At 43.5% G+C, this 26,185-nt stretch overlaps 2 protein-coding genes across 3 annotated transcripts in view; both read right to left on the bottom strand.

Moving 5' to 3' along the window:
- Positions 1–3: 3 nt before the first annotated feature.
- adora2ab (adenosine A2a receptor b) lies at positions 4–3,654 on the bottom strand. The gene is made up of 5 exons (XM_088392620.1): positions 3,209–3,654; positions 2,367–2,706; positions 2,071–2,202; positions 1,631–1,734; positions 4–1,543 (listed from the first exon to the last, which is right to left on the bottom strand). Exons 2-5 carry the CDS (start codon positions 2,564–2,566, stop codon positions 735–737), a joined length of 1,245 nt encoding a protein of 414 aa, XP_088248746.1. The 5' UTR covers positions 2,567–2,706; positions 3,209–3,654; the 3' UTR covers positions 4–734.
- Positions 3,655–4,312: 658 nt separating this feature from the next.
- Positions 4,313–26,185, bottom strand: part of bcr (BCR activator of RhoGEF and GTPase) — a 36,450-nt gene continuing 14,577 nt past the window's right edge. For both annotated transcript variants that reach the window (XM_088391903.1, XM_088391904.1), the window contains 22 exons: positions 19,063–19,247; positions 17,230–17,334; positions 16,897–17,082; positions 15,074–15,181; positions 14,626–14,686; positions 14,491–14,543; positions 14,255–14,395; positions 11,760–11,881; positions 11,437–11,602; positions 11,248–11,367; positions 11,013–11,088; positions 10,817–10,921; positions 10,493–10,567; positions 10,215–10,312; positions 9,642–9,773; positions 8,501–8,560; positions 8,263–8,372; positions 8,050–8,189; positions 7,840–7,974; positions 7,658–7,763; positions 7,233–7,395; positions 4,313–7,115 (listed from right to left, as the gene is read on the bottom strand). In XM_088391903.1, the coding sequence (XP_088248029.1) occupies positions 7,026–7,115; positions 7,233–7,395; positions 7,658–7,763; positions 7,840–7,974; positions 8,050–8,189; positions 8,263–8,372; positions 8,501–8,560; positions 9,642–9,773; positions 10,215–10,312; positions 10,493–10,567; positions 10,817–10,921; positions 11,013–11,088; positions 11,248–11,367; positions 11,437–11,602; positions 11,760–11,881; positions 14,255–14,395; positions 14,491–14,543; positions 14,626–14,686; positions 15,074–15,181; positions 16,897–17,082; positions 17,230–17,334; positions 19,063–19,247 (2,537 nt within the window). In that variant the 3' untranslated portion in view covers positions 4,313–7,025. The remainder of the gene's footprint in view (positions 7,116–7,232; positions 7,396–7,657; positions 7,764–7,839; positions 7,975–8,049; positions 8,190–8,262; positions 8,373–8,500; positions 8,561–9,641; positions 9,774–10,214; positions 10,313–10,492; positions 10,568–10,816; positions 10,922–11,012; positions 11,089–11,247; positions 11,368–11,436; positions 11,603–11,759; positions 11,882–14,254; positions 14,396–14,490; positions 14,544–14,625; positions 14,687–15,073; positions 15,182–16,896; positions 17,083–17,229; positions 17,335–19,062; positions 19,248–26,185) is intronic.

The raw sequence follows: 26,185 nt of genomic DNA, 5'->3' as shown, positions 1-26,185 counted from the left end.
GTGAACCACATACATGTTTTTTAATGTCAGTCTTTCTCCAAGTTAAAGGGATTTTTAACGAGGTAAGAGAAAGTGTAATGGCACAATAAAAGAGATCATCAAATAAACCCGCATTTGATTTCCATTGCATTAAGTTTGAAGGCTGGCGTCAGTGTGAGGCTGCTCTGTAAACACCTCTGGCTGAGTGGTCTGTAGTAGGCTGATGTCTTTGTCGTTGCTGTCTATGTCTACAAACGTGACTCTGAAAGCGGCTCCATGCTAAGTATATGGCCTCATATTTGACCTGATAAAAAACACAAGCTCTTTGTTTTGGCTGCATTGGTGAAGTCAATCAGTGAAGCGGCAACATGTTGCTTAGCAGTTATCAAATCACTCGTCAAACTGTCGCGATTTAAGAAGTTCCTTGGTAACAAATGACTTCCCTTCAAACATTGCTTTTTTTCCCCCCCAACTTGACTTATTTACACTTCATAAAACAGTTGATAAATATCTGCTGTATCAACAAGTGCAGGCTTTGAAAAAGATTAGCAAGCAGGTTCAAAAGCAACATGGACAACATTCATCATTTATTTAATAAAACCCCAAAATGTAGACGGCAATCAAGCGAATAAAAATATCCTTGAGCCGTTCCTTTCCAGTTGTATAGGGTCCATTAGATATCAGAAATAAAGACCACAGGACCATTGTTTTTTTTTCCATATTTTAGATTTTGCACAATTAAGGATGCGTTGTGTCTATGACAAATCCGTAGAGTGGGTTTGTATAAAGGAGAGAGCTTTAACATTGACGAAAGAAATGCAGCTTCCACTGTCTCTCATTTCCACACTGTCTGGATTTCCATTAGGTATGCAACTGTTTGGTAGAGCGCCCAACGGCGACGTCCACTGGCTGGAGTCGAGGACAAAAGTGTTCACCACAGTTCCGTATGACGAATCGTCTTTACTGAAGTGCGAGGAAGTCCGCTTGATACTGCCGCCCCTTATGTCTCGTCCACGGCCGCCCCCGAACCGGAGGCAGCGGCAGTTCCTCCGTCCGAGAACGTGCTGGTGGAGAATCCTCCGAAAGGTCTGTCGGAATTCTCGGATTCGATAGGCGTAGATGAAGGGGTTGACGACGGAGTTGGCGTGCGACAGGATGATGGCGATGTTCATCACCCAGATGTGCGGACGTTGGCAGCTGTCGCACAGGTAGTTGAAACAGTTGATGATGTGGAGGGGCAGCCAACAAAAAGCAAACAGGCCCACGATGATGGCCAGAGATTTGGCAGCGTGCACCTCCTTATGTAAGGTGGAGCGAAACGAAGATGACGCTTTTGCAGCGTGGGATGGCGCCGGGGAGACTTTTTTAAGGCCCATCAGGCGAAGCTGGCGCCGGGCAGCCATGAAGATATGAGCGTACACCACCAGCATGACCACCAGGGGGAGCAGCACACAGCCGAAGAAGTTGAAGTAGATCATGTAGTCCAGCGTGACCACTCCCTCGAAAAGACACTCCGTCAAGCCTTCGGGACAACTGCTGGAGGTCATCGTGGTGGAATTCCATCCTGCATCCAAGAGTACAACAGACGGAAATTATTATTTACTCAAGAAATTCAATATAATAACTGATGCTGTTTTGAAAAACAACCAACCTTTATTCCAGCCTAGCATTGGCGTCAGGCCGATGGCGACTGAAAGCAGCCAGCACAATGCAATGATACCCTTTGCCCTTTGACCTGTTACCAGACTGTTGTACCTGAAAAATATTAAGAATAAAACCCCACAAAAGTTATTTAGGGACAATATCATTTGTTATTTGTTATGCTAACCTTTTTAAAAGTTCTAATGAAGCTTTTAAGTTGATGAGGCTTTAAAAACCGAGCCGTTATGCAACCGCTTATGCAAATGAGTCACCTGCTGTGGCTTATGTGAGGTGGAAGAATGTACTGTAGGGTGAAAACAAAAAGCTTTAACCAAGCACGTTTAAACAACACCAGTCAGTGGTGATGCAACTTTCTTTGGCTTGTTACAGAAAAATAATTTGGCGGTGCCTACATCAAAGTTACAACGACTTGTCCTAGGATCTTCTCACCTGAGTGGGTTCTTGATGGCGATGTAGCGGTCCACGGCGATGGCTAGCAGGCTGAAGATGGAGCTCTGGGTCAGCACCAGGACGAAGCAAGCGATGAAGAGGCATCCGTGGAATTCGGCACAAAAGCCAGTACTGGTGTTAAGGTTCATGGAAAAGGCATTTGAAAAATGAGAAAACAATTAAAATAATAATAATATAAAAAAAACCATAAATACAAAATAATTTTAAAAAAATCAATAATAAATAAATAATGATAATAAATAATCAATAATAAATGATACATCTTGTGTTGGTACCTGATAATGATGGCGAATGGGATGGCCAGCAGGCCCACGGCGATGTCGGCCGCCGCCAGCGACACCACAAACAAGTTAGTGATGCTCTGCAGGTTGGAGTTGAGACAGACGGCCCAGCACACCAGGATGTTCCCGGCCACGGCCAGACAGGCGATGGCAAGCTCCAGCCCGATGTAGACCAGCTGGTCATTCTTCAGCATGGTTCTGCTGTCCTCTTCTGCGCCTTTCTTGGCATCCCACGACTACATTTGCGGAAGGGGCGGCGAGCGGCCACCTCGGACGTTTTTCCTGGCGGGTTTCTGTTTGGGCAGGTTTTGGCTGCCGAGTCAAGGGCGGTGATCTGGTGAGGGAAGCGGAGAGAACACAGTCTGAGCTCCTGTACAAACAGCAGGTTTCCCCACCAACACACACACACACACACACACACACGCACACACACACATTTAAAAGCCATCTATCTCTCATGTGACAAGGGGAACAGTTTGCTTCTCACAAGTGGGGGGCAAAGCAGACAATACATCCTTTTTATTCTGGGAACATGTTTCCTGAAAGCACAGCACACACGTACAGTATCATTCCCACCCCTTCCAAATTACTGATAACGACACAATAAAAATTATTCAGCGGTATGTGAAAGTTCCTTGTGCTATTATGGAAGTGCGTTTCAATTCCTCTTGGTTATCAAGAACATTTTCACCGTGTGAGGTCACACTCAACATCTCGCTAAGAATCATAAAACTAAAGAAAGGGATTTTTACATGCTCAAAAATATTCCAGTCAATTTAAAATATTAATATAAAGTCCATTTTGCATGCTACACTAATGAATTGAACATTTCTTACCTGTGTTAGGTAGCGGCTGCATCCTCTACGCACGTTTTCCATTCATTGTTGTCCTTCCAGCGCCTCGTGGCCACCCGTAAACCTGCGCTGATCCTAATAGTCACACACACTGGACCAAAGTCCTACTTTTCCTTTTGTTTCCACTTCCGAATCCTTCTGAAAACCTACAGGAATTGCAAAAATGCTTGATCCAGCCTGTAAGCAATACAACAATGGGGGCGGGAAAATAAAGCAGGAATGATGTAAAGTTACAGATTCCCTTCAGCGTGATGTTTTCAGGCTACAAGTGAAACTAGGGGAACTGCTGTCTTGTTTGTCCTCCTTCCAGATGGCTGCTTAGGCAAAAAGAAAAAAAAAATACAAGATGATCATGCAGGCTGTCAGCTTGGAGGAAATGATAAGGACATCCTGCACATCCTGATAAAGGGGACCTGCCTCTGCGTTGTCAATCGATGCCGCCACTCGCACCATGACAATAAAGCGGTGTGTGTGCGTATGTGTCACTAGGAGAGGAAAAAAAAAAGTGCACAAAAATAACACATGAACTCAAATGCTTATTTTGAAGTTATAAAAGAGACAAAGCACAGTTAAACCTCCCTTAGTGATTAGATACTAAGAAAACTTTTCTCCTTTCCATAAATGAATAAATAAATAAACAAATAAATATATAAATAGATATATAAAGTAGACCAGTGAAAGTGCATTAAGAGTACAACTTGTGTTGTGTGGGCTCCCTCTAGTGGTAGGTGAAAGAATCACTCAATTAAATGCACTACAAAAAAAAGTACATTTTATATTTTCTCTCAATACCTTTTTCTTGTTTAACATTTTTAAAGTAGACATTTATTTTTAGGAATCAAAAATAACTGGTTCTAAAATCTCTGCCATGTTTTTCATTACCATGTTGGCCTGCTGTATTTCAATTGGTTCTGATTGCGGTACTTGACAAACACTGCAGGAGAAAGTAGGTCAGAATGAATGTGCAGCAGAGTCAATGTGTAAAGTGCTACTCATACACTGACGCGTCATGATTTTTCCAATCAATGACGATCATAAAAAGACAGAAAGCTAAGTGGAAGAACACGCAGGTTCCTGGACAGTATGTACGTAGATACAGGAGATTTTATTAAACATTTGTGTACAAACATTGGCTGCAAATTTTTCCCAAACATGTTTGTCCTCATAGTACAGTATAACTTTGTACAACAGAACGCCAAATAGAGAACGAGGGTCCAAAAATCCAAGACGGGGTGGGAGAGGGGGGGATACAAAGACAGTCTGTGATTGGCGGCATTCCCAGAACAACACTGAAGTGGAATTTTGGAATTGGAAAGTTATTCATAATTCGTGTTCCAGCTTCAGCTTGCCTTTTCCGGCAAAAAAAACCAAAACCCTTTGATTGGAATTACGAGCGGGACGAACATGTGACAAACTTCAGTCGTTTAAACAGGCGGTGACACTTCCAAATAAGTGCATGCCTTTTTTACTTTTCCATTAATTTATTCCTTCAAAATTTTACAAATAAATAGACCCAGCAGACTTTCTATTCAAAGACTCGAACAAAGCTTATTAAATAAATACAAGTAAAAGGCATAAGAGGAGCTAAAGTAAGGACACAGGCAAGAATTTTGACTATCCTTCGTTCCGTTTTAACATTTACGAGTTCAATTTACAGCATCGGCGTGAGAACGAGGGTGGTCCTTCAAAGATAAGACCGATTTTTCAAAGGTCCTGTCTTGAGAAGAGATGTGTGGCTGTTTTCGGCGAAAAAAAGGCAACAGGAGAGATTTCCGCTGTCAGCGTCTTGCTAAACAAAAAAATCTGCGTAGAGGCACGACAGGGTCAGAGCGGTGTAGGCAATCGGGACGGATGTCGCTGCGTGTCCTCCGATGCGGATGTTGAAATTGTGCGCTTGCTACACAAGGCCAAAATATGTGCTAGTAAACAACGGTGGCAATCAAGAGAAACGGACCGACACGCTATTGCAATTGTGCTTCCATCCACTCGGATGGCGTGACAAAATGGCCGAATGAAGTAGTCATTCACACACGTGCGTTTCTAAGATATGATATGCTCAAATGATCAAGTCGAAGCACAAAAATGTGTAGCCATAACTTGCTCAGCAACACAAACGATGCTTTATAATGGATAGAAATGACAAGCTTTGTTTTAAATGTTTTTAAAATGGACACATTGGCCAGTTCTAAGTGGATGAGACATAAAAATAAGTTAAAATGTGTATAAAAAAATAATTAAAAAAACAGCAATCAACTAATTGTAGCTAATGCTAAGTGTGCAGTGACTATACAATGCAAAAGGGCCTGTAATGGGATCGACTTGTTAAGTCCAGGGACAACAAAATAAATAACATGCCTGCATGTTCATTGTCGACTTAACAAAATAAGAAATTTATAAATCCCCCAAATTCTTCAGAAAACGCTAATGAAGATTCACCATATGTTCCTTTCGAGGGTCAGGTTGTTGAATGAAAAAATGGAAACTAACCAAAAGTCAATTATCTGGAATTGGGGGTAAGCATATTTTTTTGGGGGGGGGTCAATGCCCTCACATCCCCCCTCTAGCTCCGCCAGTGCTGGACACTTCATGTCCAAATATGGTCACACTTGTATTTTTTTCACAAATTAATCCCACTGGCTCAGTCCCAATGTATTTTTTGGCATTATTAACCCATTTAAAATAGATTGACTGTCTGAGTATAATGAAAAGTCGTCACTTGGTCAGTGATGACACGTTTCCTTCAATGTCCCACATGATGTGACAACGTGATTATGGTGCAGTTTCATTTTTGTTCCGCACATACATTCAGTGGGGCGCGTATATTATCCAAACATATCACTGCGGTTTTAAAAATCGAGACATTTCTCCGACAGAAACCGTGAGTGGACCGCATCTGTGCTACTCAAACATGCACTTCTACTTCCAGAGATGAGATGACGTAAAAAACGTTATGGCGTTATACTCACCGCCACGGGATGTCAAAGACCGTGGGAAAAGCTTGTGTCACTGTCGCCTTCTGGAACAAGCAAGAAACGGGAGTATCTAAAACAACAAGGCTAAATTCCTGCTTATTTACCGCAAGGCTTCAAGTCAAGGCTAACCGCTAGCCGCCGCTGTAATCAAACCGCTTAAAGTACACGTAGAAAAAAAAGTCTCTCCTCCGAGACCCTGGAATAAATTACATTTACCAATTTAGATTATAGCGGTAAAAGAAAAATTAAGATTATGTACAACAAGGAACACATGAGCAACAGGATGTGACAAGAAGGAGGGAACATTTCCCATGATAGAAAATATATTGCTTCCCGGATATTTAAGCTAACAGACACACAAAGAGAGAGACAGAATGTTCCTTTGTGGTCGGACACAAACTGCAGGTGGTGAAATTGCGGTCCATTAGGAATAAACACCTTCCTTCGATAAGTCCTTCAAGTTGCTGCGTTGGCCTTCACCTGCGGTAAACAACTTCTGTAGGCCTGGCATGAGATAGTTCCGGTAAACTCCACAATTCCACTCATGCTTTTTGGGAGGAAAATGTGCTGAGATGAAGTCTGGTTTGAAATGGACAGACACGTTTTGTCTTCACTTGACCATTGTCTGACAAATTGAGGCCCAAATCACATAAAAACACATAACAAGCAGGATTTGTTTCTTCCCGTTGACTAATATGGAGAAAAACCGAGGAATGTAGATGAAAGAAGGAGATCCCCAAGAGAAAAAAAATCCTTCCTACGCGACGTAGTCAATTCAAAAAACGTACTCCAGTGAGGCATCGTGCTTGAGGTAAACACAGTTGTTTCTATACCTCCGTGGAGAAGAGGATGCTCTGTCGTTTACTATCTGGAGTGGGGATGGTTTCCAACTGGAGGAAATACAGCAGCACCTGGACCTGTTAAAAACGGAATAGAATTGTTCGGGATGCACCGATACCAAGTATCGATACTTAAGGCACATTTGAATATTCGCTGATACGTAAAGAGATGAAAAGCACAAAATGGTGGCTGACCTGTGCCATGACCTCCAGGGACCAGCTGTCCCCCATGCTGATGGGCTGGGTGGGGTTGCTGGGGATTTTACTGTCTTTCTCGGCGGGTCTCAACAGCGTCGGGCCAAACACGGTGGCCAGGTTATGAAGCGACATTTTGTTGATGCTCTCCTTCTCCGCCACCCTGGCACAGAAGACGACAGACCCCACGTGTCACATTTTCACATCTCGCATTGTGCTGACGCCCACGTGACACTCAAGCCTTTTAATTAAGCCAAATCTCCATGGTAACCAGAAGATAATATGCGGATGTCGTTTGATATCGCCCCCGCAGCTTTGAATTTGATTGCATGAAATCAGACAATTGAAGTGAGTGCCGCCGCATAATCAAATTCCAAATGATGTGAGGAAACGAGATTATGAAAACGATCCACTTTTTTTTGTACCTCTTCAGGTGGTCCAAGAGGAAAAGGAAGGTGACCAAATTGGGTTCGGGTAACGACAGCAGTAGGTTCAACATGCAGCTCTCCTTGGCGACGCTGTCCGAGAGAGCTGCGGAACAAAAAGACGATCACAAATGAACTGTTTTTCCCGAATGGTAAACCAAATCGACGAAAGGTCAACGCACTGATGCCGCCCGCGAAATTGGGGTAGAGCTCATCGGTGAAGAGCGGCTCCGGGAGCTCTCGGAAGTAAAGCTTCAAGGTCCCGGCGATGGCGTTGACGTCCATCTCGCTCATCATCACCGACACGTCTTTGTGATCTACATGGGAAGGACACTTTGTAATGACGGCGTCACCGTAATACTTTTATCCAAACGTCGTTGAGGTCTACTCACTGGTGTCGAAGGCCGTCTTGAGGGCCTGGATGTCAGTGGCCACTCCAGAAACTCGATAGATGCCTACTTCCTCCATTCCCCTCCGCTCGATCTCCTCCAGGCACTGCCGGACTATGTAGGGCACCTTGGAACGCTCTCGTCTGGATGGAAATATGCACAAAATAAGAAGTTTAATCCAATAATGGATAAAAACATTGCACGCCGCAAACTCACTTTGTAACAGTGGAGATCTTGACCCCGAAGACCCCCATAGGTTTCCGCGAGGGCATTTTCTTCAGGCTGAACTCACGGCTGGTGAACTTCATGGATAGTTTGACTTCGATCTGTCGCAGGAAGTCGGGACTCGGGTTAGAAAGCACCAAATGACAGGAGGAGTACGTTTTGACTGATGCAAGAATGCAGAATGTGCCAAAGATGGGGGTCAAGTTTGAGAAAAGTTTTATTGACGTACCCCATTCATTGGAATGACAGTTCTTTGCCAGTCTTTTCCTTGGAGAGCTTGAGGGTCCAGCTGAGTGGTGGGAAAAAAAGAAAAAAGATTATTTTCATGACTATTGTTTTTGCAATAAATAAACAAAATAATAAAAAAATTATAAAAAAAAAACAGACTAACAATAAATACATTGACAAAATAAAATAATCTTCATTTTCCAATTTTATGCCAAAAACTCTTACAAGAAATATCAATGTATTGCAACTTTTAAAAAAAATTATCAAAAAAGAGACATCTAACTAAAATAAAATTGCTTATTTTCAATTTGTGGCTTTAATAGTACACATTACAATATCAGGAATTGCCTGTGTCAGGTTTATTGTGTGACCTGCATGGTGTTGTTTTACTGTCGTAAGAAATACAATCCACTTTCCCAATACGTCAAATTGTGTTGTTTTAAGGACAATCATGCAGTGCTGTGTGCAGCATTTTCCCTTTTGTTCGGATTTGCACAGATCATTGTGCTTGGAATGACATCATCTGTGCAGTGGTTGTGTGCAGAGAGCAACCAACAGAGGGCGCTGTCATTCACTTTGAGCAACGTGGAGGCTGCGTTAGTAAAGCGCTCGGTCCTATTAGATGCAATCACATATTTTCTCCTCTTTTGTAGATACAGAACGTTTTAGGTATTTTCTGTAAAATATCATGCACCCCATTTGCAAATTGAATTAATTATATTTCACCCTCCTTTGTTATTATTATTCTATCAGCTTGTGACGTCTAACTATTATGCAAGTGTGAGATGAGACGGCTCAATGTGAGATCTTCACAAAAAATGAAAATCCAAACCTCTTGTCAAAGATTCTATTAGAACTACTTCTGATTTTCCTGCCTCATTATAACCCAAAAGAAACCCGCTTATTAACATTTCAATTCTGCTCTTGTGAGGGCAATTTCCTTCAGTCCATCCGCCCCCGAGTGTCCTCTCATTACATAATGACGGCAAAGTGATCCAATCTGACGATTCACGCTCGGTTTAAGTCATTCACGGGACAATAACGTGAATTTCATGCTCGGCGGCGGCGCCGCTGCAGATAACCCGCCTGTAATGAGTCACGGCGGGCTCTGCGGAACGGAAGGTGGTGACGTCATGTCATACCGGGATCTGTCCTTTGCCCATGATGCGGTCCATGCTTTCGCCGTCCTCTTTGTTCTGCTTGCTCTTATTGTAGCACTTCTCGTAGCAGAGCAGCCGCAGGGTCTGCGAGCCCTCCAGCTCGATCTCAAACTCCTGGCGAGGGCAAGAAAATACATCTGTGTTTATAGATCCATAAATATTTTTTTTTCTGTAACATAAATCAGCGCAATCCAAAACGTATCGACGCATTTTGCATCTTTCTCGGTGACGTCCAAAAATCAACATTCCCTCCCGCATATGGTTGGCACATGGCGTCGGGGTTCGCTTCACATTAGGACAGATGCGAGTCATCACCAGCAGCTCCTCATTAGCTGCCATTACTCCCACTCTGCTGAACAAACTCCTCGGAGACTTTGACGGCAAAACATTTCATTGCAGATGCCCCCGAGCAGCCGATTGGGTCCGACTTCCCACATCCAGCTGCGCCGCTGACGTGAACATCCGCTAAATGCGTTATATGTTCGCCGCGTATGTCACGCTTGGGTTATTTAATATAACACCGTGATTGCGCTAAGCTAACATAAGGTTGCTCACCTCGTTCCATTTGGGCTCAGTGGTGTATCGATACACTCTCGTCTTGGCTTTGTTTGAAAAGAAGCCGAAAGAATCCACCTCCAATGTGCAATAGAGATCTGCAAGAAATATATTAAAGTCGCATGAAGTGGTCGGAAGATTTCATCATGATGATAAAAGTACCAGACTAACAGCTAAAGGCGGCATTTATCTTGAACCCGAGTCCTCGGTCGAGTGAATTAGTGAGAACTTAACGTTAATTTGGTTTGATCTGTTTGGTTTTGCCCCGTATGACTCACTCAAGCTCTGTTTGAGGCCGGAGGCGGAGTGGACGATTACATTCAGGAACCCGCAGAGACCCGGGGCTTCATCCTCTGGAAAAACAGTCAGAGGAGAGAGATGGAAAAAGGATACAATAAACAGAGAGGAAGCATTAAGAAAAACATGCCGATCTGTGTTTGTGCTGGAAGACCATGCGGGCTAATATTATTTCTGCACTGCATCAAACATTTGGCTTGACATTTTTTCTTTATATTGAAACAAATCTTTTTTTTTTTTAATAGAATGTGAGACCATGAATTAGATCATCTCATTTGGATAAACAACAACAGCAAGTCTCTCACCTTCTTTACAGACACTAAGTGGGACGTGATGGACCGTTTGGAGCTTGACGCAAGAGTTGGTCAACATTTGGAGCTCCATGGAAGATAAGGAAGCGGCTTTAAAACCTTGGAAAGAAATGGGAAAAAAATATTTTAGAAGGGGAATGGAAAAAAAGATCAGGCTGTATGTCGGGTTGAGGAAAAAAAAAAAACCTACATTTCTTCTGCTGCTCTTTGATGAGCTCCTTCCACTCGGCACGCTCGTAGTCGGATGAAATGAGGAAGCTGTAGCTCTGAAATGCGACATAAATTATTTGTGAGGGCAGACGTGTCATGACTACTCTTGCTGAAGAAGATTCAACATACAAATTACAACAAAGTAGACAAAAAAAGGGGGATTGAAGATAGAGCCCTGAGGAACGCCATTTTTGAAATGCCAAATATATCTTTACCTTGCCATTCTTATTGTAGACTCTGAGATGCATGCTCGGAGAAGTTAAGAGCAGCAGCGACTCCTGCTCGGACAGCTTCTTCCTGAGGCGGTCGATGACCTTTGAACCTTTGTTGGCTCTCTGACGTGACAAAAACATATTTCAGCAAAAAAAGCTTTCGGTAAACAGTCTTTTTGTTTTCTGGTTTACCTTTTCCCTTTGGATCTCACTGCGCAGGTGTGAGATCTTCACCTTCATAGCATCCAGTTCTTCATCTGGGACCTGTGGGATTGTGAGGGGTTCGGCCTCTTCTGGGCCCTGGAAGGTGAGCTCGCTTAACGGGATGTACCACTTGCTGTCATACTGTTGGTTTTTACTGTTGAGAAAAAAGGAGTTTCAATTTCAGTTTGTCAATTTTTGCTATGTTGTAGTTGCGTTTTAGAGTAAACCTTGGAATATGGTGTATGTTGTGTTTTCAAGATGTGCTGACTTGGATGAATAATTTCTCGAAAAAGCTGTCTTTTTTTTCTTACCCTGCAATTTGTTTTTTCAGTTTGGCGCAGAGCAGCAGGTCGGTGAAGAGAAAGACGTGTCGCAGTTTCCTGGCGCCCTCCACCAGCTCTACCATGAAGCTGTCCTTCAGTAGCTGGCGATTCTGTGGATTGGAAACAAAGACACGCTCACGGGTAAGTAAATACTCCTGAACGGGAGCATTATCTCTATTTAACATAGGAATCAAAAACAAAAATATAATTTTCACAACCCCAGCATTTGATACTGCACCCATTGACACTCGAAACAAAGAAACAACAGACCCCCCCCCTCCGCATTGATTTTCTATTAAGTACAAAAGGTTAAACTATTTATTCCAATAATCAATGTGATGTAATATTTGAAAAATGTTCTCTGAATGGTGAGCGTTAATTTCGGGGAGAGTGAAGAATGGAATCAGGTAAGATTTTTTTTCTGGGTGTTCTGGCCATCTCACTGATGTCAGACTATGTAATGAGGCTGCAATACTAAACCTGATCAAAAGAGGGCGGTGTGGTCAAGATAAACGTTTTACAAGAATGACAATTATAGCCAGCATAACAAAACCAAATTTGAACGCTTATACGAAAGCATATATGTTTTCACAGTGCTATCAAGCGGCTTTAGGGTAAGAATAAAAAAATATAAATTTACACAACTCGTGTTTTTTTTTTAATTTTAATCATATTTGGTCTTCTATCTTTATGTCCAGACACCAAGTTATCCTAACATTTTTTTTCTGTTTTTCTACTTGTCTCAAAGGATGACATCACAAACGTTCAGGAGGGATTACATCATCATCTTCATCTTCACGTCCTCCCACCATCTTCTCTTCCTCCACCCCCAACGATGCAACCCCCTCACCTCCATCAAGAACACATACTGTCACCGCCAGAACATACTGAAGAGAATACGGTGTCTGGTTTTTTTTTTTTTTCAATGAAAGCAAAGAGCTGACAAAAGAGCTCCGCTGCAGTGTTCCCACCTGAGGAGGGAGGCCTGGCTGAGACAAAGAGAATGAGCATCATCATCATCTTTTGTTGCACCGTGTAATCTCTGTGACCATCTTTGCTTGTTTATCATTGAAAAGCAAGAATAAGTCCAAGGAAAAGATCAGACTGAAGATCGGATGAAAATCTCAGCTACGAGGGACATCGTTTAAAAAAATGGACTGGACAAAAGCAAATAGGAAATTGATTGCAGCAAACAACATAAAATGAGGGTCAGCGAGGACTTGGCTCGGAATCAAAAATCTCGAAAGCAGCTTTTATCCATTCACTGGGTGTCCCACTCACTCATAATTTTACGACTCATCTTTTACACATCTAGTCTTGAGCCGGAGTCGTGAAAGTGAGTCAGTGGGAAGACAAACTTAAAAAAAAAAAAAAAACTAAGAGGAATGCGGACCGTGTGTACTAAGAAAGCCCGGCTGCAGAAAGCGCAGATTAAATATTGACGTCTCCTGAAGCGGCCTCGCTGAGCGTATACCCGAGTAATGGCATGAATTTACAAAATCCACATGTATTTTTAGAACCCAACGCACGCTTGGAGGGACATCTCTGCGCCCAAGTGTTTATACAAGCTGGAGCGTGAGTCCACGCACGTGCTCGTGACATAATAGAGTCAGCCGCTCTGTGTGCATTTGGGCTTTACGTACACAGACGGCCACTTCATTAGGTACACATCTAATCCAGTAACGGAATTTGGCAGCATCATCGTTTCGGTTTTAATTAAGCGTCCTCTCCGCTGGCTTCAAACTGGCCAATAATTGGCGTCGGTCTAACCTTTAATAACCTCGGGCATATCCGATACTCTACTCAAGCTACAATGAGTAGCAATATAATGAGCACCATTGATTTCCATGCGCAGCTTTCATGTATCTACCATAAATATTTGATGTCTGGTGTGGACAGACCGGGATGGAAGTGAGTCCAGTAGGAATACAAAAGGGGGCGGGGCAAGCTGCAAACGTGTGTGTGTCTTTGCAGAGGGTGCAGTAATAACCTGGATGTAAGAAAGCGGAGGAGCCATTTCAGTTTTTTTTTCCTTCCCCCCCCTCCATTTATGAATAATTAAGTAGGGCTCGACCCGTCGGAGCGGCGGCCTGGTGGGTCATTACCGACATTATGTACGGCCGTGTCACGAAAGCTTTCAATCAAGGAGCATCCAATCATGTGCATCAAGTCATCTCAAGGGATGATAGACAGCGTTGTGGGAGGGAGCAGTGGGGGGGGTACGCGCTTGGGAAACCACAATGGGCAAGTGGAGGATGAGCCCCCCTTCTCCTTGGAGCAGCCAACCAAAGTATGACCATATAAGGGCATGAGCGCCGCGTTAGGCTGCAGATTGGCGACACGCTAGAAGCTATTCTGGTTTTAATGGTGATTTCAAGGTTATTTGGAGGGCGGGGTTATGACATCATCAGGTCGCACGTAATTAAAGAGAAGGGATTTACAAAAATAGTGGCGGGGGAAGCTAATGCTTTGAAATGTCTCACCTCTCCCTTTTTGACAGTCATCAGCTGGCGGCGGGGTGTGGATTCCTCGTTGATGCTGGACAGGAAATTTTGGGAGATGCGCAGAGCGTCCTGGAGAAGCGGGTGGTCGGGGTGGCTAGTGGGAGTGTGTTTGAGCAAATCCTGAGGGTGGAAAAAAAAATTTTAAACTTTGAATCAAATTCGGAATTATCACCAACATAAACATGGTTTTATCCGAGGCTTTTTATTTTACTTACGTGAAGCACCAGCGTGCTCCTCGTCACTCTGTCCACCGGTTTATAAAGCAAAGCTGTGACAATACAGAGGAAAAAGTTTCAACATTTCCAGCCATATTGAATCCAATAAAACAACAGCAAATGAGGACGACTGACCCTCGAGGGAATTCTTTGCTGTCGGCTCCTTGCAGTCCTTGGGGCTTCTCACCTTTAAGTTCTGTTTGGAAGACGGCGAATTGAGACAAAGGCGCGGCGGGACCGCTCAATGACGTTCATCCGCTCCCACGTTAACGATGCCACCCTCGGAGCCACCATCTTGCTCGGGTGGCTCAGAGTCATGCGTCGCTCCATTAACAACGCTTGCAGATAAATAGCTCATTGTGCACGGAGAGAGCAGCCCCATCATGATGTATGCTTTGAAAAAGTGGCAGCCATATTGCTTAATGAGTGGGCCATTAGACTGCAAATAATAACCACGGTTAGTTTTCAAGTGCAGAGTTGCAGATATACTACTCATAGTAATAATATATAATATAATATAATGTCCCTTTTCCATATTTTCAATGTCAATTTAGGGCCCGATTTGAAAATGTGTCGTGATTACCTCGGAGATTTCAGAAAATTGCGTGTTGGCTTGGCAGCACTTCTCGGCCGTCTCCACCGCCAACTCGTAGTTGTCCACAAACGCCCTGTAGACGCCTAACTGGCTGGCCTGAAACAGAGAAGAGCACATGTTGGTCATCTCAAATTGTCTTTTACTATAGGTTGTACAAAAACATTTTTTCTTTAATCTAGCTTGCATAGAAAAATATATGTTTGGGAATTGAGAGTCACGCCTTCCTAATTATAATTTCTTATATAATATATGACTGACACAACAACAGCATGTAACCACACAGAGTGCCCGTTGCCATAGCGACTCCCAAGCACGCGTGTGTGACTGAAGCTCTAAAAGCACATTTAGGCAGCTGAAATTTGACATAATTTAACTAATTGCAGAGTTTCCTGGCCTGGAAATGAGCTTGGATGGTTTTTGATGTATTTCCCTTACCGGACCGCTGCAAAGTATTAAAAACCTGAGTGTGCATCAAATGGGAGTAATCAGGAAAATGGCAGGATGACCCCAAATTCAACCAGCTTCTGCCGTCACGGCAGTGTGTGAAAATTGATTTAGGGAGGAATGTGTGGTCACAAGTTTGCTACACAATGTTTGCGCTCTTTTTTGTTAGCATGGCTCAATAGATCACTTGTAGTAATTTTTTTGGAATACAAACCAAATAAAGAAACACACTTAAAATAGTAATAAAAAGTTTCATTTTGCATATAGGAGCAGCAGCAGTGTAATTGAACGCTATTTTCAGCTTGCTTGTTCGTGCTCATGACTTGTCACCGACGCTTTGCCTCTTCTCTTCCTCCTCCTGCTTCTGATGTTTCATGATCCCTAAGCCCGTCAAAGCTACGATCCTTAAATCCACTTGCCACCCTTACTCGGCTTGAGACACCTCCCCCTTAAAAATCTCCGCCTACGTTCCTCGCTTCTTCGGCACTCATCTAATCTCATCCTCTAATGCGGCCGCCGTTGTGTCGACTTTTATTTTATGGTAAAATGAGCAAATGAGCTGAAGGGAGAACGGAAGAATCCGTGCAAGTAAACGCTCGTCAGCGACGACGTAAACATTTTGTGTCGAAGAGGAGTGAATGATTGATTAGACACTGTGGAGCTTGAAACTGTAATTACATCACGCTTGAGTGTAAAATGGTGAGATGGTCGCTGGTGGTCCACCTCCACCCCTCCCCTCCCGGAAATGCAGGTACAATGGCGTTCCGAGTACTTCCCACGGGGTCACAAGCCGTCTGTTCATCATCAGGTCATATTTTACACTATAACATTTTAGTACATCTGCTCCAAAGAGGTCAAGGCCATTAAATTTAGCCCAGTTTTTTTTTTTTTTTTTGTCGAGCAATGGAGAAGGGAGATGTAATTATTTTAGTGCTGCGTCGACACTTTCGGGCTAAACTGCAACATGGCCCTCGTACGAGATTAATTTCTGGCTGAGCGAAGGCAGGAAGGAAGGTAACGAGATGGCAGGAAAGAAATATTCTACGAGAGCCAGCGAGCGAGTGTGAGAGAGCTGTGTCTTTGAGACACAAAGCACACACACAGAGCAGCGGCGGTCTCAGCTGCACGAGGCCAAAAAAAAGGCAGCATTGTGAAACAAGCTTGCGCCTCCCTCTGTGCGCTAGAGCATGAGAGTCTGTGAGGGTGAGAAAAAAAAAGAGGGCCGAATGAGGCCAACAGCATTTAGGGAGAGAATTAACAACCGATTCACTATGGCGGGTTAATTGAGACGCTGTGGGAGTGATTAAGACGAGCGGGCGGGTCTTCTACGTGACATCATCGGCGTGACAGTTTGCGAGGAGCCTCACCAGTTTTTGGAAGAGATCCCCGACTCTCTGATGATGGCTCCATTGCTGGACGCGGGGCAGGAGGCCGTCGTAGAACTCCTTGTGGATCTCGTAGAGCTCAGGCACTTTGAAGAAGATGGTTTCGATCTGGGACACGGAGAGCACGGGCTGCGACGTGGTGGCCGCCGCTTTCAAAGGCTTCATGGGCTGAAAATATGACACAGAGATCTCAAGTTGGACAAAGTTTTCTATTCTTGGCAGATTTTATGGACGTACATTTTAAAATAACTCCAGCAGACTAGATGAGTAACTGATCTAGCGACGATTGGTAAATAGAGGAAATGAGTATCTCACCAGCAGCAGTGCCTCCAGGTGACTGAGGTATGTTTCTTCACTGGCCAAAATCCCAGACAGGACCCACTTCCTCATTTCCAAACCTTTCTCCAGGTCACATTCCGTCTGCAACACAGACAAACACCCATTAAAAAACAAGCCTTAGGTTTTTTTTTTTTTTTTGACCAAACATGTTCAATAAATAACAGCCAAACATAATCAGAAGCGCTAGACTTTTTCTAGAAATCCTTCATCCTGACTTCCCCAGCGCCGCGGGGCCGGTCAAAGCTCGCCGAGGAGAACGATCATGAAAGAAAACAGACAGACAGATAGCGAGATTCCTCGGGCTGCCTTGCTTTGCCGTGAACTTTGAAATAACTCAAACAGGCAGGATGTCCCAGAGGAGGAGGAAGGTTGCTGTATAAATACCTGTGTGTGTGAATGAATGAGAAAAGACACACACATGCACGATATGAACAAAAAAAGTACAATACAGAAGTGCACTAAATACTTTTCAGAGTCGAACATCGGCATAAAATTATTCAAATGTATTAAAATGCCCATCATAGCAGCTGCAGCTCAGGAGACGCATTTGGAAACGGAGCAGCATCGATGGTAATAATATTATTGCTAACCTCTGCTTCCCTTTCCCGCAAAGTGCGGGAGAACGTCATGGCCCCCGTTATGCATTTTATTAAGCGTTCAACATTTCTATTTCTCGTAGTCTAAGCCGTTTAGCATCCCGCTTCCGACAACCCTTGCTTGTTGAAATCCCTAACGAGATTTTTGCCCATCGTGTCTGGCCTGTAATGGAGCAGGAATATCGTGCTGTTTTCCTCAACGTGGAATTATTTCTGTTTACTTAATTTCACAGTGATTTCACTGTCAGTAAACAAGAAGAGCCTGAAAATTTGACGGGATTGCACATTCTGATGATCACTTAAAAAAAATAAAATAATCAAAGCTCACATAAGAAATGTCATGGACGAACTTTTTTAATTAAAACTCAATAAAAAAACCACAGATCCCACATAAAACATCTGACCACCTCTATCGAGATTGAGCCGAGTTGGGAGTACTATTTCTATTTTTCAGATGGTGATGACTCATCACAATGACGTCATCAAGCCTCAACTCTAGAAAGAGCCAATCGCAGCTCGCCTGAGTTCTGACTCAGTCGGCGAAGCAGACTGGCGGACGGGCATGTGGCGACTGTACAAGGGCAAATCAAGGCTATGCTAACTCTGACTGTGGGAATTTCATCGAGGCTAAACCTCTTCTCCTGTTTATACAAAAAACGGGACAGGTCAAAGGTGGGGTCATCATTTATTGGTAGGGCTGATATTGCTTCATGACCACTGATGTGATTACTTTTTCCAAGGGCACGCTAGCAAGAGGCGCTATTAGCCTATCTCGTGACACCCCCCCCATTCTAAAGGAAGCACTCGCTCATTTGGGAATTTTTACTCCGCGTTAAATGTGTCTATCGTTGAGAAGCAGCCCGCCTCCGGGGAAAAGGATGACTTCCATCTGCGGATGACAGCTCCCGAGGCTGCAAGTCAGGCAGAGATCCTCCCAAATGACAGATTCGATTCCTCGTCAATTTACAGCTGAGACTGGATTGCCGTAAAAATAGATTAGCCTACTTCCTGAACGTATTGAGGTCAAAGGAAGTGTTGACAATTATTGTCAATTCACAACTGCACGGTTAGAGGCTTTCGCTCCAATATGAGCTGTCAATCATCCAGGGCACTCTCAATTGAATCGAATCGTTCCACCAATAAATGAAAAACTGGAACCAGGACCAGGTAATTGCATACGAGCAAACTAATAAACGATTTTCAACACACTGACCGACTTGGAGGACTCCAGCGATCCCGACGAGAGGGTATCCCGACTGCTTCGGCTCTTGGAGCTCAGGTGAGGTGACGAAGAAGGCGAGTCGTCGATGTACGGCAGGATGTCGTGGTGCCGCCGCTGCTCCTCGGCGCGGTCGGCGTCATAACCGTAAGACGGCGGAGTCCCGGTGTAATGGCCATCTGTCAATCACACAAAAAAAAGATTTTTGCAGAGTTAAAATAGCTCCTGGAGGCGTGTCAGCAGTTTTGGGAAAGCATCCGAGGGGAAAACTTCCAAGCATCCTTGAAAGAGTCACCAATAATATTTAACTCGCCGCCTCCCACTACTCTACTTTCAACACAGCATCACTTCTCCAAAAAGCCGGTCTGGCCTCCCATGCGCTGACTAATCACATAAACACTTTGCAGATAAGCGTAAGAACGAGAGCCCGCTAAGTAGTGTGCAGACCTTCAACAAGCTCAGGAAATCCTAAATTGGGTAAGAAGCAAGGTACTCTTTTTTTTCTTGACTGATAAAATGAAGGCAAACAGAAAATTCCTTCTTGACCAATCGAAATAAGAGTCAAACGTAGCCATAAATCATAATAATCTAATGAAACAAATCTAATGGACAAAAGTTGATGTTTGCCAAACAGACAAAACATTTGTCTATTTTTTTAGTCCAAAATTGTCTACACTTGCTCAGTGATTTCTTCAAGGACACAGTCATAGCGATGCAAGGTGAGATCCGCCAACGTAGCGATTAGCGGAAAAGCGACTCCACCTTCTTAATGTCGGATCCCTAAAAGAGACAAAAACAATGTGTGTGTGCATCCAGATAACATGTGACCTTCAGCCCACCCACCGTTTGGTCCAAATACTCACGACTGGATGTGGGTGGTGGCTGCCCACTCGGTCTGCCATGCTGGACCAACATAGAGTGTGTTTGTGTAGTTAGCCTCTAGACAAAAATAAAAAAATCGAACCTTGAACCAAACACACCAGAACTTAACAAGTATTACAATTAATCGTGGTGGAATTTATAAAACACAAATGCGGGTCTGGAAATATCAGGCCAATGGAGTTTCTCCAAAATAGCTCCACAACTTCATATTCCTTCCACCTAGCTTTGGAAAAACGTCGTCACGGGACACACTGAGCCTGTTTGTGTGTGGAATGCCTTTTAGTGCCCGCAGGCCAAAAACAGAGCATCCATACAACATTTTTTTTTTTTTTTAGAGTCAGCGACCACCTCTTGGTTTTAAAGCAGCGCAGACTGGGAGCTTAAACCACAATGGTGAATAAAAATGCTCAAGTGTCAATTAAATATGGAAAGAAAAAGTGACAAATGAATCATGGCGGTGTTGACTAAATGCTTCAGAGGAATATTTACGTGCCTCCGTGGAAACGACCAAAAAAGCCAAACACCGCCAACCAGTATTTTTGTTTAATTTAATTTGCCTTTTGTATTTATTTATGGAGATTATCATCCAATGAAAAGCAGGCCACTCTAAAATGTGTTGTTTTAAACCTTCTCTGATGATGCGGCACATACAGCTGGCATCCTCATGCTCCTCGCAGCACAATATCTACCATACATTCCCCTCCTCCCACGCCTCGTGTCTTCCGAACCCCCCAGCCCCCTCTACAGAAAAGCCTAGAGAGCAAAAAAAAATTCCCAACAGATTGCATGAAAGACCGACAAGGCATTGATTTCTTCCAAATTCTGCGTTGAAGCATAAAAATAAAAGCAGCGTACCAATCAATGTCCAAACACGCCCACATTCCTCGTGCAAGGTTTACATGGTGACGAACGCGTTTTGGCTCGGAGCCATAATGGCTACACACACACACAAAAGTGCATTAGCGTAAAGCCATAAATGAGCTAAGCATCAATTAAAAGGCTTGTCGGAGTTCAACTGAGACCAAGAGAGCTGTGACCTTCGCACAAAGAAGACAAGCGTTGCCTGGAGGGAGAATAAAAAAATAAAGAGGGGGGGGAGTGGAAGTAAACAGAAAAATGGCAGAAGGAGACGACACAAGCCGCTGCTAATTCTCAAGTCATCAGTGAGGAAATGATTATTAACAAAGAGAAGATGGAGAAAATGAAGCTTGAGAGAAAATGAAAGACGGAGGGGGGGCGCGAGATTCTCAATGAGGTCCCCTCCGCCACCCCTGCCCTTAGGCACTCAACATGGCTGCCATAAATCTGTTCAAGGCGCTGTCACCTTTATGGGACTCTGGGAGGAAAACAGTCATCTTAACACTGCTAATATAGTCACAACCCTTACACACACACAAGCTTTCACATTAATGCACCCCCCCCCCCTCATTTAGTCACATTTTCATCAAGTGGTACAATTCAGAGGCCCTGTGGATTGTCTCGGCTAATCTTCCATCTTAAAAAGAACTTTTAGCATGCTCAAAACACACTAAAGCGGAATTAAATTTCCCCTAAGTCAATAAAGCCAATTTGGTAAAATGACCCCCCCCCCAAAATACCACCGGCCTAGTCAAAATGGATCTTTGACATCTATATCCGTCAATGGTAGTGAACGAAAATGAAACAAAAATTCGCTTTTCACTGCACTGCGATTTACAAGCCAAACTAAGGCGGTAATTTACATCCCTGTGCCTTGAAAACAGGTTCATGTATAGTGTGAGCGAGGTTCCTTTATCCCCTTAAGTATCCAATTTAAAGACAATTTAACACCAAGCTGTGGGGGGCTGGTAGTGACAGCGGAAAGCTGAGGCAATGGAAAAAAAAAAAAAAGTCTAGGAGAGAGAGCGAAGATGGGGGGCGGCGACACTTGCCAAGATATTAAATGAATTTGAGCGCAATGATTCTGGTCCCCCCCCCGAGTGGTTGGAGGCACTTGATGGCTGTTAATTTGATAAATGTGTTTTTTTTCCTCATTAGGGGGCCACACAAAGTGAATATCTGCACTTTAGTGATGAGAAAAAAAAAAGGGTAATAAAACAGGTCATATCTCCCCAACAAGTCCAGTCGAACCGTTCGAATCGTGATTGACGGTTGGGAGTCCATCTCTTAAAACACACAACAGTGTGTCGACGGTTGAGTCGATTCAACCGTTCGAATCGTGATTGACGGGTTGGGAGTCCATCTCCCAAAACACACAACAGCGTGTCGAAGTTTTGTCATCTTCCCCCGGACAGCGTTTTACATCCTCGTCAGATCGCGCTCTTCGCTCTCCAGCTTCCTTTTGATCGCTTTCGAGGAGAACGCGGTTTGGAAACACGCACCCGCTGCCAGAGAAACCTTTGATTCCATAAGCATCTGTCGTGTCTTCACTGTCAAGCGGTGTTGGAAAAAGCCTCATTACGCAGGAGCCGGCCTGAGGCGTTATTATGAGAGTGTTGAAATTGCAGCAGAAACTCTGATTAATAATACAGCGTGGCAAATTACCATCTCAACTATGGAACGCACTTTCTACTGGCAAAGCGAGTGAAATATGGAAGACGCTTTGGTTTAAGTCAGAAGAGAGAATAAAATGCTAATATTGCTTAACATTCTTTTTTCTTTTCTTTCCTGGTCTACCAACATATTGCTCCCTGTTGCGTCAGGATGCTTTTGTCACACTTTTTGTTTTGGTTAAATCGGTCGGCATCGGTGGTGATCAATTTTGAGGTCGGCCCTCTTTAAAATGGATCATGAGCAGCGTGGCGGCGGAGTGTGATGCTGCGAGGGCGGCTCATTAATTTAGCAACGCTGAAAGCTGCCACTTGAATCTGCACGGCTGTGCGCAAAAACATTCTCAAGTCGTGTGGGTTTTAAATGCGCTGGGTAAAAATAGAAAGGATGGATCGGATTGAGACGCTAATTGCATGTTTCCACGTTTACTTTATCTTTGATCGTGCTGAGAGGGGAGGGGGGTACTTCACCCACTCTAACCGACCATAAGCAACACTGTACTTTGAAAGTTTGCCGGGGGCAAATCACTTTTTTTTTTTTTTTTTTAAAATGGAGGGATGGGACAAGAACACCCAACAGTTTGCCGTATCAGCAATGTGCTTGAATTCAACATCATGTCTTTTGTGGTTACATTTTGCATTTAGCTCCTGTTGCGGTTTTACCTCAGAGACCTAAAATGTCATTCAAAGGGAATCCCGGGAGTTTTGTATCTCAGGTAACTTGCTCTTGAGATCCTCTCCAAGACAAACATCAGGCTGACATGTTGTTTTTGAAGTAAGAAATTGTTCCAAAACGGCAGCGTGTACTTCCACACAGACCGTCTTGTGCGACATGATTTAATTTTCCTTTTTTTTTATAATCCGTAATCTGATTAGGAGCTTCATTACATTATATTATCAATAAAAATCACTCATCGTTAGGCTGGTTCATTTCCTGACAGAGCATAATGGCTGCAATGACATTTATTTTTTGGCGTCATCAGTCAAATTGTTTCAGTTATGGAATTGACAATATTTTTGCATAAATTGACAAATGTTTAAACCCGAGCACAGGGGTCGCCACACCTCATCCAAACCGTTTCCCATGTTGTAAATCCTGTTTTGAATCATGCCTCATGTACGAACGGGTACAGAAGGGCTTTGCACCCAGTTTGAGACGCGAAGGCCTGCGGTCGGGACACTTATCACGGACAAACAGCCGAGGCAGCACAAAGAGCTTCAATCTGCTTAATCTCTGGTCAAACACAAGGCGCCGCATCATCGTAGCTCAGGGCCATAAACCGCCGGCGCTTTATGCCCGCGCCGTTCAGGGGACACGAATTAGGAATTTGCTAAACAGGCCATAGAGATTTGCCAAAGCCAGTCTCTTGGGGAACCGTTGCCGAGGGTTACCACCACCAACAAGGAGAGCATTTCTTTTGCAATTAGGTACCCTGCCAGACTGAAAGACAAAGTTTATTCACGACGATTAGTCGTAAAGTGGTTTAAAAAAAAAGTATCCCGAGTGAATATGTAATGAGTTTGAATCGTCTCCTCCGCCATAGTCAAGCGTCCTGAAACTGGCACAGCGCCAGTCTGACTGTCTGCCAGCTTGAAGCATCCCGGCTTCATATTACCTGCATCCAACACTCACGTGGAGTCATTATGGAGATAAAAGCCTTCACAGATAGGCAACGTATCTTACACTCGCCCTCCCACAGACAATGTCTGATCAAATTCACGCCTACGAGGTACAAGAACATGATCGTAGAAATAACATTTGCATGTTAAGCGCATCTGTCCTTCCATTTTTTAGAGCGCTTGTCCTCATTGGAATGAAGGACAATTATTCTAATTGTTTCCATTAGAACTTCCGAACTTGGATATTTTTGATTATCCTAATCAAGCTGAACTTTCCGAAACATCTACAGAGAATGTTGTGAACTAACAAACCTCATAATACACAGTGGTATTTATTATTGGATAAGTTTGATCTCGGAATTTCTATTAGCAATTTCACATTTTGAATGATTAGCGTAGCACTTAGCATGTTTGACTAACACCCAAGAAATCCTGCGTCATCTCTCTGTATTTACTTTTTTTTTTTTTCCACAAAACCCCCAGATTAGATATCGCCGTGCCGGTCGATAGAATCAAACCCGCATCTTTTTGGTCCCGGACCGCATTTTTAACCCCTCAACCGAAGCACACTTATGAAATAGCGTCCGTGGCATGTTTACAGTCTTGCCTACTCTCTTTCTCATTAATAATGCACTGAAGAGGAAAAGTGGATTATGTAATCGTAATACATGGCTTAAGCAGAGAGAAAATATTTGAAGAAAATAAACAGACTTATGAAGAACAGATGGAACGATCATTCTTTGTGTTCTTCAGCCACGCTTTAATCTAGCAAAGCTAATACATCGGTAATTGATTAAGATTAACAAATGAAATCTGTCAGTTCAGATGACAAAAAAAGTCATACGCACATTTAAAAAAATATATGTTTTTATCTGACCACTCTATTAATTGTCCTTCAATGAACATGTGAACAAAATCAAACCAAAAACAAAAGGACCTTGAGTACTGCTTGGTGCTCTTAGGGGGGTTAAATATTAATCAAAAATACGAATTCCAGCTCCAGGCACTCAGCCTGGACACTATAAATAAAAAAGGCTTTATTTATAGGGCTCCAACAAGGAAGGTGGAAGCAGACTCAAACCTGAACCTGAAAAGTGTGAGGCAGAAGTGCTCGTCACTTTTCCACCGTGCTCAAGAGAGACACAAAGGAATCATGTGACGTTCTTGTCTGGTGCCTTGAGGGGAAACATATACATTTTGGGCTCAAAGACATAATAAGGAAACTCTCTAACCACATTTTCCTCCCTCTATGATGTGTATCATCTTTTGTCACCTTGAGGCCCCCACTCGTCTTTTGTTTTGCTTTTATGCTATTGTGGCGCTAGCGGTAACATTAGCATGCTTATGTAACGTGACACCACAAGCAGGTGAGGGCATGGCATGGCATATATAGAGATGCACGCCCACGGCTGTTATTTCAATATACAAGCGAGCATTCAGCCATGTAAAGTGCTTTTAGAGCGCTTGTAGCTATCCGTCCTCTCGTAGCTAACACGCTAACACGGTTTCAAGGGTGAACACAAAAATCCACCTCTTTTTTTCTTTACTAAAAAAAACCCCAAACAGCCTTGAGTGAATTCCATTCTCATTTTTTTATCCACGTATAAAATTCGAAATCTCAGTTCCTGCCTCCTATGCCACAAAGAAAAACAAGAAACACAATGGTGGTAAATCTGTGAAATGGAGTGCAATCAGGTTGTTGGAAAAAAAAAAAAAAAAACAATGTTTGAAGCCATGTTGACGTGGAGAACGCATTGAGGATGGCTTGGAGGAAATAATCATGAGCCTGACTAAAATGTCTGGCACTTAAGAAGCCTTGCAAAGCCAAGACGACAAAAGTGAAAAAAATGAAATCAACGTCACGCATTATTCGAGTCAAGTGTTCGCAGTGAGCGGCCTCGGGCTTGCTGTACACATTCACACAAAGACGAATTCTCAAAGGGTGTGCACGTGCGGTGGGTCGAGCAGGTGGGGGGTGGGGCGGCTTCTCGTGGAAATGGTGCACAGTTACTCCACCGCCAGACAGATGTGCGCAGAGCCAATGGAGTATTTTTCTTGTGCGGTCAAGCCAAAATAGCCACTGAAAG

This window comes from Syngnathus floridae, chromosome 12, assembly GCF_059516105.1.
Source record: "Syngnathus floridae isolate MCC-2025c chromosome 12, RoL_Sflo_1.0, whole genome shotgun sequence".
Taxonomy (NCBI): domain Eukaryota; kingdom Metazoa; phylum Chordata; class Actinopteri; order Syngnathiformes; family Syngnathidae; genus Syngnathus; species Syngnathus floridae.
Note: the sequence above shows the minus strand (reverse complement) of the source record. Positions and strands in the feature narration are given on the sequence as shown.

Coding starts and splice junctions, on each gene's coding strand:
- adora2ab (XM_088392620.1), bottom strand. CDS start 2,566: ATGCTGAAGAATGACCAGCTGGTCTACATCGGGCTGGAGCTTGCCATC. Junction 2,203..2,366: donor CCATTCGCCATCATTATCAG/GTACCAACACAA, acceptor CCTTAACACCAG/TACTGGCTTTTGTGCCGAAT. Junction 1,735..2,070: donor GCCATCAAGAACCCACTCAG/GTGAGAAGATCC, acceptor AATATTTTTCAG/GTACAACAGTCTGGTAACAG.